At 50.7% G+C, this 18569-nt stretch overlaps 1 protein-coding gene across 2 annotated transcripts; it reads right to left on the bottom strand.

Annotated features, from left to right (window-relative positions):
• Positions 1-1129: 1129 nt before the first annotated feature.
• On the bottom strand, positions 1130-18427 carry spag1b (sperm associated antigen 1b). 2 transcript variants are annotated; one of them, XM_029260017.1, is made up of 19 exons: positions 18313-18427; positions 17704-17850; positions 17202-17361; positions 16790-16906; positions 16556-16629; positions 15635-15747; positions 15445-15550; positions 15092-15222; positions 14888-14994; positions 13879-13981; positions 11311-11757; positions 8006-8105; positions 7171-7323; positions 6293-6450; positions 5098-5239; positions 3245-3371; positions 2977-3135; positions 2505-2828; positions 1130-2113 (listed from the first exon to the last, which is right to left on the bottom strand). In XM_029260017.1, exons 2-19 carry the CDS (start codon positions 17841-17843, stop codon positions 1985-1987), a joined length of 2790 nt encoding a protein of 929 aa, XP_029115850.1. In that variant the 5' UTR covers positions 17844-17850; positions 18313-18427; the 3' UTR covers positions 1130-1984. The 2 variants fall into 2 exon arrangements, with proteins under 2 accessions (XP_029115850.1, XP_029115851.1); XM_029260018.1 differs by lacking the exons at positions 14888-14994; positions 15445-15550; positions 15635-15747; ... (3 more) ...; positions 17704-17850; positions 18313-18427 and having other exon boundaries at positions 15092-15140.
• Positions 18428-18569: the final 142 nt, after the last annotated feature.

The raw sequence follows: 18569 nt of genomic DNA, 5'->3' as shown, positions 1-18569 counted from the left end.
TCCATCCTGCCACCGTCAGGGGAGTTTACAGACGTGAGGCGCTGAAGCTGGAGGCCCAGGCCACCTGCACTGTTAATCTGAGCTCCACACTTGTGTATCACCATGTGCTGAGCAAAGGGGGGGTTCCTAACTTTTTTTTAAAAAATAATTGTGACCTGTGATTCCTGTTCACATTGCCATTCTGGTGCTGCTGAATGACTCTGGATTGACGAAAATGCCACAAGCTGCAGTTTTTTTTTTTTTTTTCCCCCCCCTTCCCCTAAACCCTCCTTTTCTGTACTTTATTTTGAACACTAGTGCCAGATATAATTTGTGCAAAAGCTTATTTGTATATTTGTTGGCTAATTGCTTTATAATATGCATTTACATGCATATCTAAAATTTAAAAAGCTTTTGTGTATCTTTTTGTTGAATAAAATAAGGTTGTTTCAGATTACCTTGTTTTTAATATTTGACTGGCAGGAATAACAATGTTTAAAAAATCATGTTAATACACAATTTATTCCCTTACAAGTCTTTACTAGGACCATCCAGTGAGCATGAGTTCATATAAAGAAATGACACGTCATGAATGAATTTTAAGCCCAGTTTATTCTTATGGAGAAAAGTTTTCATTCCACAAAATATTTTTTACATCTGTAGGTAAATTATTGAACTGCATGCAATTTTATTGCTCCTGGGAATGGCTGCTGCAAGCTCGTCTCCCTGATTTCGGCAAAGTACATTCAGTAGGGTTGGAGGTGTACAGTAGCACTGAGGGTTATGGATGTAGTATGGCGTTCGGCCGCGGATCACCCTGAATCGTGTACACGCCTGCGAACCGGTCCGCCGCAGCGGAGCAACACCAGGACTCTAGTTCAAGTTGAAAGGCACACATCTAGCGAAGACGCTCCTCTCCAACATGCATGTGCTAATACTCCTATAGCGCTTCAAACTGCTTGCTGCATATGTACATATTCATTGCTATTTTTTTTTTCCTTTTTGCTAACTGGATGAGTTTTGAATATCTGTAAAGCATATGGACATTTAAGCTGCTACCTTTTTTCAAGGTTGTTTCTGTGCCTACAAAGGAAAACGAACGTGGTGTATGAGAAGGAGCACAGGGATGAAGAACTGGCCCAAGGAACAGAAAGGCAGGAGGATGCCCTGCGGTGTGGCCCCTTCCGCTACATGGGTCTCAATAGCCATGTCCTGCGAGCACCAAAGAATTAATGCGTTTTCATTGTGTCACGGCACTCGTCTCATGAACGAAGATGTTTGGACAGAGAAAAACCTTTTCCAGATGTTACTGATTACTCCACTTCCAGGGAGGAGAAAATTATTTGCCATTACTCATTTACTCTTATCTGACCCGTTTTCTCCAAAGCGACAATCTTAGGTTTGGACACTGCGCTACTTACAATGATTTACCCATTTATAGAGTAGGGTAATTATTACCGTATCAACTCGGGGTAAGGTTGACCAAGGGTACTACAGCAGGAGCAGAGACTTGAACGCACAGCCTTTGCTTACAAGGAGATGGCTTTAACCACTCTTCCACCTGCTGCCCAAAACAAGATGGAAAATTTGTGATGTACTTAAACAGCGTTGGGACAAAGTAACAAACCAGCCATCCGGTATTCAGAAGACAGTTACCCACCTGTGTGCCCGGAGTCCCAAACCCTCCGTGGTGCTCTACTTTCACTAGTTATCCTCACCGCAAACTTAAAGCACAACATTTCCTTTAAACGGGAATGTCTGTACCTTCGCAGCCAAAACTGTGTGTTCGTAAAGGCGGCGATGCCTCTGCGGAGAAAGAATGTAGAAAGAATGCCTGCAACCTCAAAGTAGCGCAAAGCCCTCCCTGAAAAAGGCCGTGTCACGGTTTTCGATCCAATGGAGATGTTGGTGCATTTCGTTCCGTTTCGATATGTTTATAGTGTTTTGGAATGGTGCGGTTGCATAGAGCGTCCTCTCCAACGCATGCGAGAGAAACCGGGAGCCCTTAGATGTATTTGTTGGCCAGGTTCTTGACGTCGGTGGCTGTGAACGCGGTGCCCCGCGCAGCCGAAAGCCCCTCGAACAGCTGAGCCGCTCGCTGCTGTTCCTCTTTGCCCAAAAGCATCCGCACCACCTGGAAAGGAGTGGCAGATGATTACATCTGAGGATTAAATGAACAAAAAGTATTAAACATTTAGCTGATGCTTCTCTGTAAAACTACTGTTACAATAACCTGCTTACAATGCAGCTAGGTAATTTTTACCTTGATTACGGTACTACTGCAGGAGGTGGGATTTGGACATATGTCACCTGAGTGGAAGGCGATGACTCTAACCACTACGCCAAATGCTGCTGCTGCTTGATCACTCAGTCGATTCCTTATTTAAACTCGATACTGTTACTTTATTTGAAAAAGCAGCGTACGCACGAGTCCTTCGGAACCTGGGCTCAGAACCGCTGCGCCGAATCTTCCTAAAGGTAACACCTGGAGATGCCCCTGGGTTCCGATGGAGCGGATAACGTACCGAGAACCGCTCCGCCGCGTGCAGGTGGCTCAGGTGCTGGTAAACGAGGTCGGGCTCCTCCTGGAGCAGCTGCTCGTCCAGCGCCCGGAAGATGAAGCTGAGGGTGTCTGCATCCAGGGTGCTGCTCGCGAAGAGGGGCAGAGTCTCGGGCGGGACGGACCTCAGGAGCTCTCCGCACGCGGCCACGTCGCTCCGGGACCGAGCTGCGTTCAGGGCCTGGCTGAACTCGTAGGCGTCGGTGGGCCGGGGGGTCGGCCTGTGGTTCTCCGTCGCGTCGGGACCGGGGCCGTTCGGCGTGTCCGTCTCCTCGTCGCTGCCATCAACCTGCAGGAAGAGAAGATTTATCTTTCAGATCCACGCGTATAAGCCGTCTTCAGGGGATTCTCACCGCCCTTAACACGTTGCCGTGGAAACGAGGAGACGGCCCCTATTCTGGAGAGGAATTGCGGGAAGGCAGGGGCCGGCTGCTCACTTCTTTGATGGGGACGGTCCTCCTCTGCTTGTCCGGCAAGCCCTCCGCCAGGCTCTGCCTCAACAGCACCGTCACTTCCTCCAGCTCCCGCTCCGCCTCCTGCACGTTGGGGTCCAGGCGCAGCACCTCCTGGAGGTCTGAGCTGCATGCCAGGTAGTCCTGAACACACACAAACACGGAGAGCATCGCCTACGCGAACCCGACGGCCACGCGCTTGTATGAGCTCCGCAGGATGGATAGAAGGAAACACCTGGTTCACAGCACACACCTGAAGGCCTTTGTAGGCCAACGCCCGTCTGTAAAACGCCTTCTTATTGGAGGGCTCCAGCTTCAGGGCGGAGTCGCAGTCCTGCTCGGCTTCCGCAAAGCGCTCCAGTTTCAGGTAACACAGCGCTCTGGAACCAGACGAGCAAACAGAGCGGCGTCTCCAGTTCATTACCGCGCTCACGCAGCCGTCCGCACGAAGGACTCGGACACATTCGCACATAGTCATTTATCCGGTAGCTCTTCTCAAAAATCCCTTACTGTGATTTACCCTGTTATACAGCTGCGTCATTTTTACTACAGCAGCGGAGGTGGGGATTTGAACCCGGGTCCTTAGATTTCAAGGCAACATCTATACCCCCAGACACAGGCCTTTCCCTAGTATATTACTGTCATTATTTTTATTGTTCTTCGGTTTATTACCGTTGTTTAGTACATTACTGTTCAGCTGCATGTTTACCTGGTGTTACGTACCGTGTTTTCCCTGCGCTGCCCACACAGTCGGCGGTGCTCCGGAAAAGGGTACGTACCAGAGCGTTAAGGGAAAATACGGAAACGCACGCGTCTCACGTCTATAGAGACCGAATTTGGAAACGATCCCCCCTCCCCTCCCCTCCCCCGCCATCCTGGAAAGTCCTCGTTCCGTTTCTGAAGAACGGGCCGACGACAGACCGCAGAACGAAGACCGTCGAGCCCCATACCCCCCCGCTCGCCGCACACTTCCCAAAAACAGCCCCGTGCGCGACAGGGAAACGTCTACGACGCCGACGGCCACAAAATGTCAATAATTTCCACATTTCCTCATTAATATTCGACTATTTATAATGACTTCGTCAACATACAACTGCTCAGGTTCACGCTGCTCCGTGAATCGTGGATGACAAACAAGAGCTTTGTAATCTGTAAAGGAAACGATGGTATTTTTCCTATTTATAGTTGAAACAGTTTTCCAGGTATTTATAGCGCGGACGTACTTAACAGCCTCGCTCTGCCGTACGTGTGACGCCGCAATTTTTTCTCCGACGGATCTGTCATCTCCGAGGAGGAAGAATAGTGAAAGTAAACGCATATTTTCTGTCCTCCGCTTGCCTGCAGTTTCCGTTCGCAGTTTCGCGTTTCGTCATACTTCGTATCGAGAGCTGCAGCATTAGGCTCTCGGACACGGAGAACGCTCACGAACTTGGCATTTCTTCATTTAGCGGACGTTCTTCTCCAAAGTGACGCATCAACGCAAGGAGAGATCCGGATGCGGACGCGATTCTAGAGCGCGGTCCATCTGTCACATTTCACCATATGAACCAGTGTACGTTACACTAGTAACTGCACGAAGGCTTTTCCGCTACTGCCGTAGACTTGCCGTCCAGAGGTGCGCAGAGGAGCCGAACCCAGAACTCAAGCGGCGTCACTTTTCCAAAAACAATTACTCCCCACCTCCGTAGTCGTCCCGTGACGACACGGACCATAACCGGACGTGCCACGCGATACCAACTGCGAGGCGACCTTTGCCACTGTCCTCTTGACCTTTCCCCGCATCTGCTTCTCGAACTGAAGGCGGAGCGGTGTTTGGAGCTCGATGCACTGAGGGCCGGGCGCACGGGTCCTCGCGTAGGCACACGCGGACACGCGCGCGCGGAAGGGGCCCGGCGACAGTGACTCACCGCAGGCAACGGGCCTTTCCGCCCCACCTACCATTGTGAGCGCGAGGATCACAGGCTCTTGGGCTTTGACGGCGGCTCTTTGCGGGACACCGCGTCGGCGCTATAATTAGAGCCCAGCGCGGCAGTAACGGAAGAGAATACGAACGGTTCCTTCCTGCGGCTAAAGGTCGTCGCGAGCGATGTTCCGAGTCGCCCTTACCTGTTGGTGTAAACGGCACACTCCTCGGGCTTCAGCGCAAGGCATTCGCTGTACTTGCCCAGTGCCTCCTGGTACCGTCCCTTCTTCACACACTCGTTTCCTTCTTGCTTCAATGCAGAGAAGCGCACTTCTGCTTTCCTGGCTGGAGGAACGAGAGCGGAGAGGCCGAGGGGTGGTAAAGGCGCCCGTAGCAGTTTGCGTATCCTGCATTCGCTCTAAAGCTCACGAGACGCGAACGACCCCGCGAGACCCGACCCGCACGCGGACGGCCGCGCGCTCGTTCGGCCGAACCCGAATTACCCGCCGTGGCTCACGAGCGGGACGGCTCAAACCCGAGTCCAACTCCCGACTCGCGCGTTCCGTCTTTTTAGGTGCCGTTTTTACCCGGGCCTTCCCAAATGTAGGGTCCATGTTTCAGATAGTCAGCTGTACATTTTGAAGGATGTTATGATGTCCAGACACTTGTCAGTTCAACTATACTGGAGGACAAATTCAAATGCACCCAGTTTAAAAGCTTCCCTCAGAAATGAGAATGTTGCTGCTACCTGTCACAGTACGATGAAAGGAGACTAGAAGGAAGGGACTAGAGGAAGCTGACTATTGAACAGAGACAAGGAAAGGGTTCCCCTAGTCCTCTAACCCTAGTAGACTATGCGAAGGGAACTAGACAATGGGGACTAGGGGAACCGGACGATGCGAGAGGAAACTATGGAAAGGAAATTAGTGAAAAAGAACTAAAGAAAACGGGTGAGGATGTCTACAATAAGGGGACTAAGGGAAGAGGGATAAAGGAAGTGGTCTAGGAATAGGCAACTACGGAAGGAAAACTGAAGGAAGGGGACTAACGCTAGCGAACTACTGGAAGGAGGCTGAAGCAAGTGGTATCCAGGCGGGGACTAAAGGAAGGGATCTAGGGAAACGGGAGCAGAGGAAGCGGAGACCCTCAGCCGACTTCTTCCCCAGGAGGACGTGCTGATCAAGACAGGAGTCAGTCAGTCGGGCACATCTAATCGACAGACTGACGGGAGCTGCCAGCACAAGTTGTTTCGCTAATGAGAAAGTTAAAAATATCTGCTGCGCTGCGTTGCGGTCTGTGGGAATGAGCTCGGTCAGAAAACACCGGAGACCATCTTCTCCGCCATAGACACGCGCTTCTGCGGACCCGTCACAGCAGGAGGGAGGCGAAGGTACATACCCGCCTGTTCCGCAGCCCTGGCGGCGCGAGCCTGGGCCACCTCCTCGCTCGGGGGTTCCTCACGTCGGTGCTGCTGGGCTGACAGGGGCACCAGCGGGATCTCGGGAATCTTCTCCCGCCAGTCGGGGCCATCCTGCTCGATCAACAGCTTGGTGATCCTTGCATAACACACACACACACACACACACACACACACACACACACACACACACACAATCTCATTACCTGCTCAGTCCCCACCCCCGCAGTTACGTAATTCTCAGAGAAAGGCAGTCGCCGGGATGCCCTTCGCTCCGGCCCTTATTTTAATTCCGACAGACAGGACAGGTAAGTCTGCCACTCCTTGTCACACTAACAGCTCTGTCTACTGGTGGGTGGAGACCAACTTCTGAGCTGATCAACTGGTCTGAGCCTCCAACAATGAACAAACAGACACAAGTGGCCTCATTTACAAAACGCACATTGGCCGAAGCCGCTTGTCCTGAGCGGGGGGGTCGAGGTGAGCCGGAGCCTAACCCGGCGACACGGGGCGTAAGGCCGGAGGGGGAGGGGACGCACCCGGGACGGGACGCCAGTCCATCGCAAGGCACCCCGAGGAGGACTCGAACCCCCAGAGAGCAGGACCCAGCCAAACCCGCTGCGCCACCGCGCCCCCTATTTACAAAACACCAGTCTATTAATTCTGTGGATCTGATCCCAGGCACAAATCTGCAGAACCAGTGAAACGTGACAGCCCACTGGGAAACCTTTTTTGACACAAAAATTCTGCTGTGATTCTGTTAGCCCCGCTCTAGTTTCCTATCCCCAATATTTCAGAGACACCCCCCAAAGTCAACAGATTCCTGGACCAGAGGGACTCCCCGGGAGGCGTACGGTACCTGTGGATGGCATCGTGAGCGGCCTGCACCGATACGTCGATCTGCAGGACGGTCTTGTAGTCCACGTAGGCCTTGCGGTAGCGCTCCAGCGACTCGTAGGCCATGGCCCGACGCAGCAGGGGCTTCAGCGAGAAGGGCTGCAGCTCCAGGGCTCTGGTTTTAATAACAGGATAAGTGGGCAGGATGAGGTCTGCTCTCTCTCCGGGATTAATAAAGTTTCATACATTTATTCATTCATTACCCCAAGGTGAGAGAACAGTTCAAATCCAAAAGAAAAAAAAAAGCAGTGCAGCACAAACTCGTTCGCTGCGCGATGACGCCGTGCGGGATGTCCCACGAGTCTGCGGGAAATTTGCGGACACAAATCCGAACAGCGAAATGTCCCCCCTGTGCTGTTTTGCCTCTCCTGGAAGTGTTTTGTTTTTTTTTTTTTTTTTTAAACATAATGCAGAGTGAAGATTTTAGCTGTGTCAGCTGGAGCTTTTCTCCGTTCTTATTATTTGTGTAGAGCGGTTACGACATCCACTCCGTCACGACATCCACCCCGTCGCATCGTCCCCTCCGTCACGATGTCCCCTGGTGGCTGAGCTCACTTCCAGCTGCCATCTGAACTGAAACTAGGGCGAGAGGTCACCGGGGGCCCGCGTCTCACGCTCGCCTTTCACGCACGTCCCGCTTCGCTCTCCCGGCCGCGCGTAATCGCGACCCGACCGGGACGACGCGACAAGAGCGGCGACGGCGTTTTCCCGCGAAGTAACCAGCAAAATCTCAGAAAACGGCTCGAAGCAACGCGGCGCCTCGTCCCGCGAGGGGGGCCGCGTGCTGCGGATCTTACTTGGTGCAGTCCTGGATGCAGTCTGCGCTGTTCCCATCCTTCAGGTAGCAGGCTGCTCTGTTGGAGTACAAAATAGCGAGGTCCTCCGGGCTGTCGATCCCTTCAAATACAAAAGGGCACGGTCACCGGTCCGGGCGCTTCAACAGCGAAACATTTCACGCAGATCTCATTATCGCTCCGTTGTGCCATGATTTCTTTAATCGCAAGAGCCTGGATGACACTGCGGTCCATTAGAGGATAATCGCACACACTCACACACTAAGGGCAGTTTGGAGTCGTTAATTTTGAACTATGGGAGGAAACCCATGCGAACACGCGGAGAGCATGCGAACTCCACGCAGACTGAGCCGGATTCAAACCCGCGTCCGGACACGCGGTTCAGGAGCCGCGAGGCGGCGAGGGACTGCGGAAGCGCCTCTCCGTTGCCGGGCGTTTCCTCCGCGCTCGGGGTTCCACGCGCCGACAGACGCGCTCCCGAACCCAGGCGACCCGGTTCCGTGCGCCGGAGGCGCCGGAGCGCCCCCCCCCCCCCGTCCACGCCCGACTCGCACAGCCCCAGCGGCTGCAGCTTAACGTTAACCGTCTTTGCAAATTATTTACCTCATTCACACCTCTTCACCTGTTCGGCCTTGTACGCTTCCCAGCCGCGGCGTCAGCGAGTCAAAGCGCCGTTTGACCGCATCTGCACACTCATTTTCCAATTCAATTTCCCTAATTTCCACCAATTTTTCCATTTTTGCATGCATTTTGAATGAGTGATCCGGTGGCCTTTCCTCACCTGCCACCGTCTTCGGGGACCGGCTCCAACGGCGAAACCCGAGAGCTACGAGGCAGGAGCCTTTAATTATAATAAAACTTAAAGGAGGACAACTGAAATACACTTTTCCTTTGACAGACGCACAGCTGTACGCGTCACCCTACGCAGGAGCCGATGCACGAAACCCCACGAACGTAAACAAGATTCAAATCTCTAGAAGCGGAATGTGCACAGCAGTGGTCCTGCCTCCAGCAAGGAATTCTGGGTATTTTACGTCACCGATTAACATCTGCGGGTCGAACTCCAATCTGCGCCTCGCGCTGTCGCTACCGTAGAGCAAAGAGCGGCCGAGGGAGCCCCGGCGTCTCCGTGCGGTCAGCGAAAGAGGGGGATGCTGGGTTTGGCGACATCATCCGCAAGCACCGAGATTTACGGCTGCAATTACCGCGGTACGCAGTGGGGTCTGGAGGCTTCTTTTCACGGCGAGTGGTCACACGTCACAGGACTTCCAGATGATCTGAGTAGAACAGATTTCATCACAAGTCGACGTGCGCGTTTAAGACGGGGACAGCTGGTGGCGTAGCGGTTAGAGAGACTGCCTTCGGACCGAAAGGTCGCAGGTTCAAGCCTCCCCCTCTGGCTGTAGTACCCTTGAGCAAGGTACTTACCCTCAGTTGCTTCTATAAAATTACCCAGCTGTATAAATGGGTAAATAATTGTAACCTTAACATTGTAAGTCGCTTTGGAGAAAAGCGTCAGCTAAATGTAAAATTATGGTTGGAGCAGGAAGCGTCCGTATGACGCTTTATTAATAATCTTGCCTCCCTGCACGACGTTACGTGAAATGAGAAACGTTACGCTTGGAATATCTGCCTGAACACACTGCCTCAAAATGAGTGCTTCTGCAACCAGCGTATTCAAAGCGTCACTTTAACAGAAACACCTTAATAAACAATGCTTATGCACACCTGTAATTCAGCTGTATAGCTTGCAGGAAATCTCACCATAAAAATCACGACGACTCACTCTCAAAACATATTTACTACTTGTATTTCTTCATTCATCTGACATTTCTTTACAAGGTGACAAACTGCTGGGTTTATATACTGAGTGACTTACACTGATTTATCCTTTTATACATCTGGGTAGTTGTTACAATTATCAATTCGGGGTGAGTGTCTTGATCAGGGGTACTACGGGGGGGAGCGGCAACGGCGTGACGGAGGGGACAATGTCACGGAATGGATGTGGTGACAGAGCGGATGTCGCGACGGATCGGATGACGGCTCTAACCCCAAGTACACCACCGCCTGCTACGGAGCAAAGCAAGCGACCACATATAACCCTAAGTCCACAATGACAACAGCTAACTGACCACTCAAGAAGCAAATCGCACACCGTCCGTCTGGGCTCCCCGGAAAGCTCCTCAAGCTTCCAGCGTACCCTGGTTCACCCCTGAGCTGCGCCACGGCAGCGCGTTACTCTGCTCCTGGCCGTTTCAGCGTCCCAGCATCTTCACGAATCCTATTTCCAGGTGCATAACCGGCGATCCTCTCGAAATTCAGGTGGGCCGACCGGCACACGGAGCGCTCTCCTACCGATCAAAATCGCTTCTTTACATAAAAGCGAAGTCTCCGGCACAGTGCGCCTCGTTCACGTCATTAAGGCAGTTATTAGGAGGTAGCGTTGAGGTGCCCAGTGACCCGGTGCATTAACCGTCACAGAGGATGCTCACATCCGCACCTCCGGTCCCGCCCCCACTCCGGCACGGAGCACACAAAACAAATGCAAACGTCAACCCCGTTCTCCTGGAACCTCGGACCTTACGAAACAGGTCTTCCGTGGTGCCACCTATACAAACAGTCACACCTTGGGGAAACGGCAGATGATGATGATTAACTCCGCCCTCTTTACATGGACAGGTAGGAGATTTTTGTTTTTGTGGGCTGCGCTTCAATAACTACCATCTGAATTGAAAAGAATCATAAAAGTAACCAGCTGTATACATGGGTAAAACCATGGAAAGCTAGCAATGTAATTCTGTCAGTGGTCTCGGACAAGGGTGTTGGGAAAATTAAAGTTAATAATAATAATAATAATAATAATAATAATATTATACTTTAATGTTGATTGTTGAGACCCCCCTCTCTGCTTAGTCTGTGATGTGAAATTGATGCCCGTATGAAAATGAAGACTCTGCACATAACTAACAGGGTACATTCTTGGTTCCTGTTATTCTGCTGCAGCGCTGGCGATTAACTGGATTCTTGTACAACTAAGGATAATTAGTCTCATATAATTAACGATCCTCGTCCCCGGATTTCCGCGTCCTTAGGAGGCCGCGCGCCAACATGGCAAGAAAAGAGATTAGAAACTGTTTAAAAGTCTGCTGTCCTCCTCAAAATATTTCTGTGGTCAGCAACAAAGCAGAAGGAACTGCGAACTGAAGAGAGCAGCGCGTTTCACCGAGCCGAGAGGGGAAAAAAAATATTACTTTGCTTCATGGATTTTAAAAGAGAAAGGAGGCGACACGCGCCGCCGATCCCACCTGCGTCCGTGCAGCCCGCGATCGCCCGGCTGTACTTGTCCAGCGCGTCGGCAAATTGTCCGTTCCTGAAGAGCCGGTTTCCTTCCTGCTTGAGCCGAGCCAGGGGTGGGGGAAGGGCCCCGCAGGGGACGTCGTCGAGCCGGCTGCCGTCTTCTCCGTGGGCTCCGGCGCCGCCGCCACCGCCGCTTTGATCCGCTTCGTGGCTCCCCGCCCCCTGGGCCCCGTTGGCCAGCTCCTTCCGTTGCTGCTCCGGCGCTCCGTGGTGGTCTGCGCTGCCCCTCTTGCCCCGGCGCTGTGACCCGTGGGAGCCGGGCTCGCCGCGGGGGGGGCCGTCCCCCCGGCCCGGCGACTTCTTCTGCGCGTTCCCCATGTCTCCCCTGTCGGAAGGAGCAGCGACGCACTCTCCTCCCACGCCTAGGCCGGGTTTAGCTGGAGGAGCTGGAGGAGCTGCAGGGGGGGGGAGGAGGAGGAGGAGGAGGAGGAGGAGGGGGGAAGGACACGCCCACAGACACAGTGAGCCGTCGCGTCACGCCGGGGGCGGCGGGGAGGGGCCCCGGGCTGCGCACCGCAGGGGTTCCGGGAAGCCCAGCCCACGAGCGGCTTATGAAAGCGGTCACGCTCGCTCCCCGCGCGCACGGACGGCAGGAAGAGGCGGCCCTCGAAGGCCCCCCGGAGCGGCCGAAACGCGGCGACTTCCTCGGCGGATTTAGCACACGGGCAAATCCTGTATGAAGCGCTTACGGAAACCCCGGAGCCGTTAACCCGTTCACGGCTACGCGGTGCGGTAGATCCTCACGGCAGAGCCGCTCGTCCCACACCCTTTTAACTCATTATGTCAAATGCTTTTCGTACCGCTAGCGGTTATGAAACTTCTACGCCTGCGCGTGCTCATCGTTGAGCTTTTAGATAACACCGTTCACAGCAGCACGCGCTCGGACACTCATTAACCGGCTCTTGCCTTCTGGTTCGCGTGCGGATCCATAACCTTTGATTCGAACCGTTTGCTTAGCGCAGGTCCTGGGCGGTCTCTACTTATTTTCATTTATTAATTCGCACGCTATTTCTGCACTCCTATAGACTTGTCTAAATGTGATATTTATTTGTTCCAGCCTTATTCAACATTGCGGTGTCTTCTGTCTATAGCTGAATGTGCTGTAGCCTCATGCAGTTTTCTTGGGGATTAAAGTATCCATCCATCCATCCATCTATCTATTCAATTTATTTTTATAGAGTGCTCTTCTTACACAGTGACACAGGACCCTGAACAAAGGGTTGGGGCAAAACATACATAAAAGGTAAATTACCACACACACACTTTCAGAACCGCTTGTCCCATACGAGGTCACGGGGAACCGGAGCCTACCCGGCAACTCAGGGCATAAGGCCGGAGGGGGAGGGGGAGGGGGAGGGGGAGGGGGGGGGGGGACACCCAGGACGGGACGCCAGTCCGCTGCAAGGCACCCCAAGCGGGACTCGAACCCCAGACCCACCGGAGAGCAGGACCCGGTCCAACCCACTGCGCCACCGCCCCCCTTTTAAATTAGTACAGTAACTATGTAATTGTTACAGCTGTAAGTCAACTGGCCATAAAAGAAAGGAACAAAAAAATTCCCAACAGAAATTCAACGGAGAAATAAACCTCTCGGGGTCCATCTATTGGTGCTTTAGAACTTGTTGTTCCGCACGATCTGACTGCGACGCAGACCGCGCGCTGACAAGCGAAGCCGAAGCTTTCTCTAACAGTCAAAGGGCAGAAAAGTAAATTCACTCAGCTTTGAAATATTTGCAGTCAGTTGTTGTTGCCAGAATAATCTGCTGGAAACAAACCAGGGGAAACGAGATTTAAACACTGGCTCCTCAGCTTTCCGACACAACCGGGGCCAGAACTCATGTAAAGTCACTTCCAGCCCCTAAGTTTAAAATCAATAATACCTTAACAGTTTAGGTTCTGCGAAACCTGGGATTTCACTATAATAAAGGAAAAACACTTTGTAAGATTTTTTAAAATGTTTTCTTTTAATTAACTTAGAGCTACATTAAAAATTTAAGCTAATTTTGAATGACTGAAAATAAACATGCGTCGTCTCCACAAACCCCTATTCGGCGTCAACTGCCGTCCGATTCATCCCATAAACATATGCGGCCTTCGTCATCTTGTTATTGATCAGCAACACTCGGACACCGGTTGTAGGCTGTAAACACTGTGGTGCTGAGTTGAATTAAGAAGGTCCCTCACTCCTACTCTGGCTGCTCTTTACTGCCATCTATAGGCCTGGTGCATAAAACACAAGTCGTTCCACTGCAAACAGAAATTTTAGAAAATAGATAAGAGATTAAATGGAATTAAAAAGAAATAAACTGGGATATATTCACATCTTTGAAAATTCATCACTCGACCGTTCGTAACTTGAGGAGCCAGTGTCTATTTTTCACATTACAAAAAATTTGGTGTTTTTCTGATGACAATGGGATGGTGTATTAAACAGAATTTTGCATTAACAAGAATTGTCGGTGTGCTTTGTGGGGGTCAGCCGTGTGACACCGGTATACCTCGGAGGGTCTCCTTACCTCCCTCATCTTCGTCACACACTTCTTCGATGAGGATCCTCCTGCCCTTGTCATAACTCCCCGTTTGATTGCCGAGCTTGTCTTCCACTTCATGCATCATTTTCTAAAACCGCACGACACGAAGAAATTAGAAAATCATTCGGTACCATAGAGAAATGACAAATTATTGCTAGTCATTATTTTAAACTTTCCTAAACACATAGTTTACATTGGTCCAACAGGCTCCAACATGTGGATTCTGCAACACCTTGTTCCAAACAAGTGATTTGCCAGATGTGAAATTTTTCAGTGTGATAATGCAGATATAGACAATGTAATATAACACTATCTAATGGTAGATGCAGTCTAAACATTGCATTTACTCATTTATCTGACACTTTTCTCCAAAGAAACTTACAATATTACCTACAATTATTTAAGCATTTATACAGCTGGGCCTTTTTACTGGAGCAATTTAGGTACCTTGCTCAAGGTTAATACAGCTGGAGGTGGGACTCAAACCTGCGACCTTGGGGTCTGAAAGCAGCAGCTCTAACCAGTACACTACCATCTAGTCAGTTATATTAAAAAGCATCTGCAAGTTCACACGATGGTATCTTCTTGTTCTCATCCTTTATGTGAACACACACACGCACGCGCACACGATGTACTAATATGCACTCATTAATTATTCACAATATGCTAGTAGATCCCCAGAGCCATCTACTGGAGAAAGAACAGAGGTACAGGAAAACATGAGGACAGCACCCTCCAAACGAGGTAAACACAGTAGGGCCAACACCAAGCCATGGTTCAGTTCCTTTAGCTGTACACACACATACACAATCTTTGCAACCGCTTGTCCTGAGCAGGGCATGGGGGGGGGGGCATGCCCAGGGTGGGACGCCAGTCTGCCGCAGGGCACCCCAAGCAGGGATCCAACACCAGACCCACCACGGAGCGGGCCCCCGGCCAAACCCGCCCCCCCCTTAACCGTACGCGTCCCATAATTAGCAGTTGCATGTAGTACCTTTGCGATAGCATTTTGCGGTTCGGTCTGCAGCACCTCGTTCAGATCCTCAGCCGCCTTCTTCAGGTTACCCAGGTGTTTCTGCACAGTTGCACGACGCAGCAGAGCTGTGCACGGACGACACGTCAGAACGTACCGAGATTTCGAGACCGGTCAGCGCGCATTTGTCCCGCCCAAAAGCGGTCAGGGACGACCGGCAGGTACCTTTCAAGTTGCCCGGTTCCAGCTCCAGAACCCGCTGGCAGTCATTGAGGGCGTTGTGCCACTGCTGCAGCTTGATCTCCGCCTGGGCCCTGTTGTTGTAAGCGGCGGCCGTGGGCATCGCCGACAAGCTCCTGCGGGATCAAGGACACAGTGAGGGTTTACCTTCCTCGACACGATCCCAGGAGGGAGATGTTCAGCAGCTCGTCCACGTGGCTCCACGATGAGGATCGATTTCCAGCAAGTCTCTCAGATCACCACACCGCAATCGATCGATAACCCATCTTTTCCGATAATCATCTCGAGCGCGACACAACTCCTTCGACGCAGCCTCGTCTCCGAAAGATGTTCCGGACCTTGAGTAGTAAACCACAGCCTCTTCGTAATCGTTGGCCTTGAACGCCTCATTCCCTTTTTCCTTCTCTCGGTTTGCCAGGATCTCGCGCTCTTTTTCACCCAGTCCTGAAACGTCGGACAGATACTTACCCAGCAGCCGATGGCACTTCCCCACCGTTTTAGCCACAACAGAACAAGAAAATAGTTAACCTGCAGCGTCCAGTCTTCGGCTGATTTTTGGAAGACTTTGATTGACAACGGTTCGAGAACTCTTTTCCGGAACGTTTCCATCAGTTGCGTTACATTCCTTTTCAGCATCAAACCTGCAGAATTATAATATCAGAAACTTACAGTATTTACAATGGGTTTATTTCATGCCATGAAATTTAACTTTGTCGTATTAATGTCTAAAATAAAACACACTCATCTCTCGCTTAACAAGGTTAATTTGTATAAAATCAACACGTGTAAGGGGATCAAATTAACATTATTTCTTATGGGGAAAAATTGGGGTCACCAAAATCTAAAAAAAAAAAAGGCAAAATAAAATGTATTTTTATTCATGACAATGACACCAACAAAAATGTATACTTGTAACAAAAATCATCTTATTCATTATGGTGTCAGAGGCACTGTGTAGCATAAATATTCGATTCCAGATGATCTTCACTTGATGGCGAGATTAAGGCTTTATTTATTGTGGTGAAAGGATATGAACGCTATTAAAGCTGTTTATATTACCGTTGCGCATGCAGCCATGTACTCTTCATTTATTGAACCCTTCCCCAAGCAGCAGGACGACACGGGACCCCAAGAAGAAATCACACATATGGGGTTTGAAAGTGTGTGCGTGTGTCTGTGTGTGTGTGTGTATGTATATATATATATATATATATATATATATATATATATATATAATATATACACACACACACATGGTCTGCTGCATCCTTGTAAGGATCATGCAAAGCACATTTATTAAAGCAGAAAGTCCACCTAACTGGCAAAAATGATGCTCTGCTGCATTTTTAATCCTGTTGTGTAAAAAAACGGGTACACATTTCCACTAGCTGTTACAGTGATTTATCGCGAGAGGTGAGGGGCGTATGTGCGTATAGGAATCACGCTCACCTGTCCCACTCTCGGTAATCCCTTGGAAGAGCCGACTTCTTTCCGTTTACCCCGGCTCCACTCCTAACCGAATTCTGCAAGGGCAAAATTACACTGTGGGTGAACGAGCCTATACATTTAAATGCTGATTTAACCACCATCGTTTCTCTAATTTTGGGGTATGACAGCTGGCCATGAAAATGAGCATCCTTGCCACGTGCACAGCACAGTACAGCACTCAAACTTGAACTGTACCTGTGTCAGAGGGACGGAGGCGTTTGAGCCACGCACGGGCGGCACTTTTCCCATGTCATCGATGAGAGGAAGCTGCTGAATTTCCAGATCGTTCTGCTTGGCTTCAGTCTCCCAAGCCTACCCACAATGCAGCAGCGCGTCAATATTCACAAAGACTGCAGAGGGTCGGGCTTCAACAGCCGGACTCAAATGACAGCCAATTCCATCATTATTATTCCATTCATTCATTTTCCAAGCCCACTTATCCACTGCAGGGATGGAGTTAGGCAAAGGCGGGAATCAACCCCAACAAGACACCAGGCCATCCATGAGCGCCCCCAGTACACAAATACAAGTTGAGCCATTTGGATTAAGTCCAAATTCAGAGGTACAACAGCGTGGCCCTATGCGTCCCACCGTCTTGTGTTCATACCTCCAGGTCTTCAGTGATTTGGTTCCATTCGATCATGGAGAAACTGGCAGCTGTTGCCGGGGGCTGGTCCTTGCGTAGGGCCCGGCTCTTGGGTTCCAGCTTTGCTATCCGACTCTCACAGAACTCTATCAGGTGAGGGTACACACCCTCTTTGCCAGACCTGCAGTGCAAGACAGAGACCGTGCTTTTTTGAGACTGGGTACTTCCGGGGACCGGTGGTACCGTGGTGGTTAGAGCTGCTGTCTTCGGACTCAAAGGTTGCGGGTTTGAATCTTGCCTTGGGCTGTCGTACCATTGAGCAAGGTACTTATGCTAAATTGTTCCACTACAAATTACCCAGATGCACAAATAAGTAAGTAACTGTAGGCAGATTAACATCGTAAGTCACTTTGGAGAAAAGCATCAGCCAAATGAGGAAATGTAATTTTGATTCTAAATAATATTGCGACCGACACGTACACACAGTACTGCGGCGAGGATTGCGACAGCTTCGGGTTCGTACCTCAGGACGTGAAGGATCTTTTCCAAATACCGGAGGTCAGTGCAGTTTTGGATGTACTCGTAGTCCAGATGCTCCAAAGGGATTCTGCCCTCCGCTGTGACGTCCCCGCTCGGGAGGGAAGAGACCATGTCTGCACTCATCGCTCAACTGCAATTCAGACACGGAGGCATCAGGACCTCCCGCTGGCATTTCACGTGCTTTCAGTGAGGGCCAACTGAAAAAGTCCGCTTGTATAGAACATTCCAGTAAATCCTCTTTACAAATGGGGGCTGCTGGTAGCATGGTGGTTGGAGCTACTGCCGTTGGACAGGTTTCAATCATAGCTCCAGTTGAAGTACTCTTCTCAAAGGTACTCACCCTTGCTCCAATAAAACTACACACCTGTAAATCATGGGTAAATAATTGTAGGTGGCTAAACACTGTAACGTGGCTTTGGAGAAAAGCGCGAGATAAATGAATAAACGTAAGTAACATACAAGTACTAACATCAGTAATAAGCAAAGACAATGCCCAAGCCAAGGTAAGCGTTCTTAAATCATGTTAACCGTCTGGGAAAAGGAACATTTCTTTAACTAGGGCTTTTGACCACGATAACTATACAAACCATACCTCCAGCTGTGTCACAAATCGTGAAGTTTCGCAGGAAACTTCTATCCTAACAGCTCCAGGTTTTATACAATTTGAAAATTCTTCGCACAAAAAGAGCAACCGCCAGCGAGGCAACCCGCCACTGGCCCAGTGAGCTCTAGAAACACGTTGCGTTGTGCTGGAAAGCTTTGCGTTGTCATGGGAACCGACAGCACGTGGCCCGACGTTGCCACAGCAGCCGGTACCACGCTGCCTCTGCTGTCGTAAAGGTGGATAAA

This window comes from Scleropages formosus, chromosome 18 (assembly GCF_900964775.1).
Source record: "Scleropages formosus chromosome 18, fSclFor1.1, whole genome shotgun sequence".
Lineage (NCBI taxonomy): Eukaryota > Metazoa > Chordata > Actinopteri > Osteoglossiformes > Osteoglossidae > Scleropages > Scleropages formosus.
This window is presented reverse-complemented; position numbering and strand designations above follow the sequence as displayed.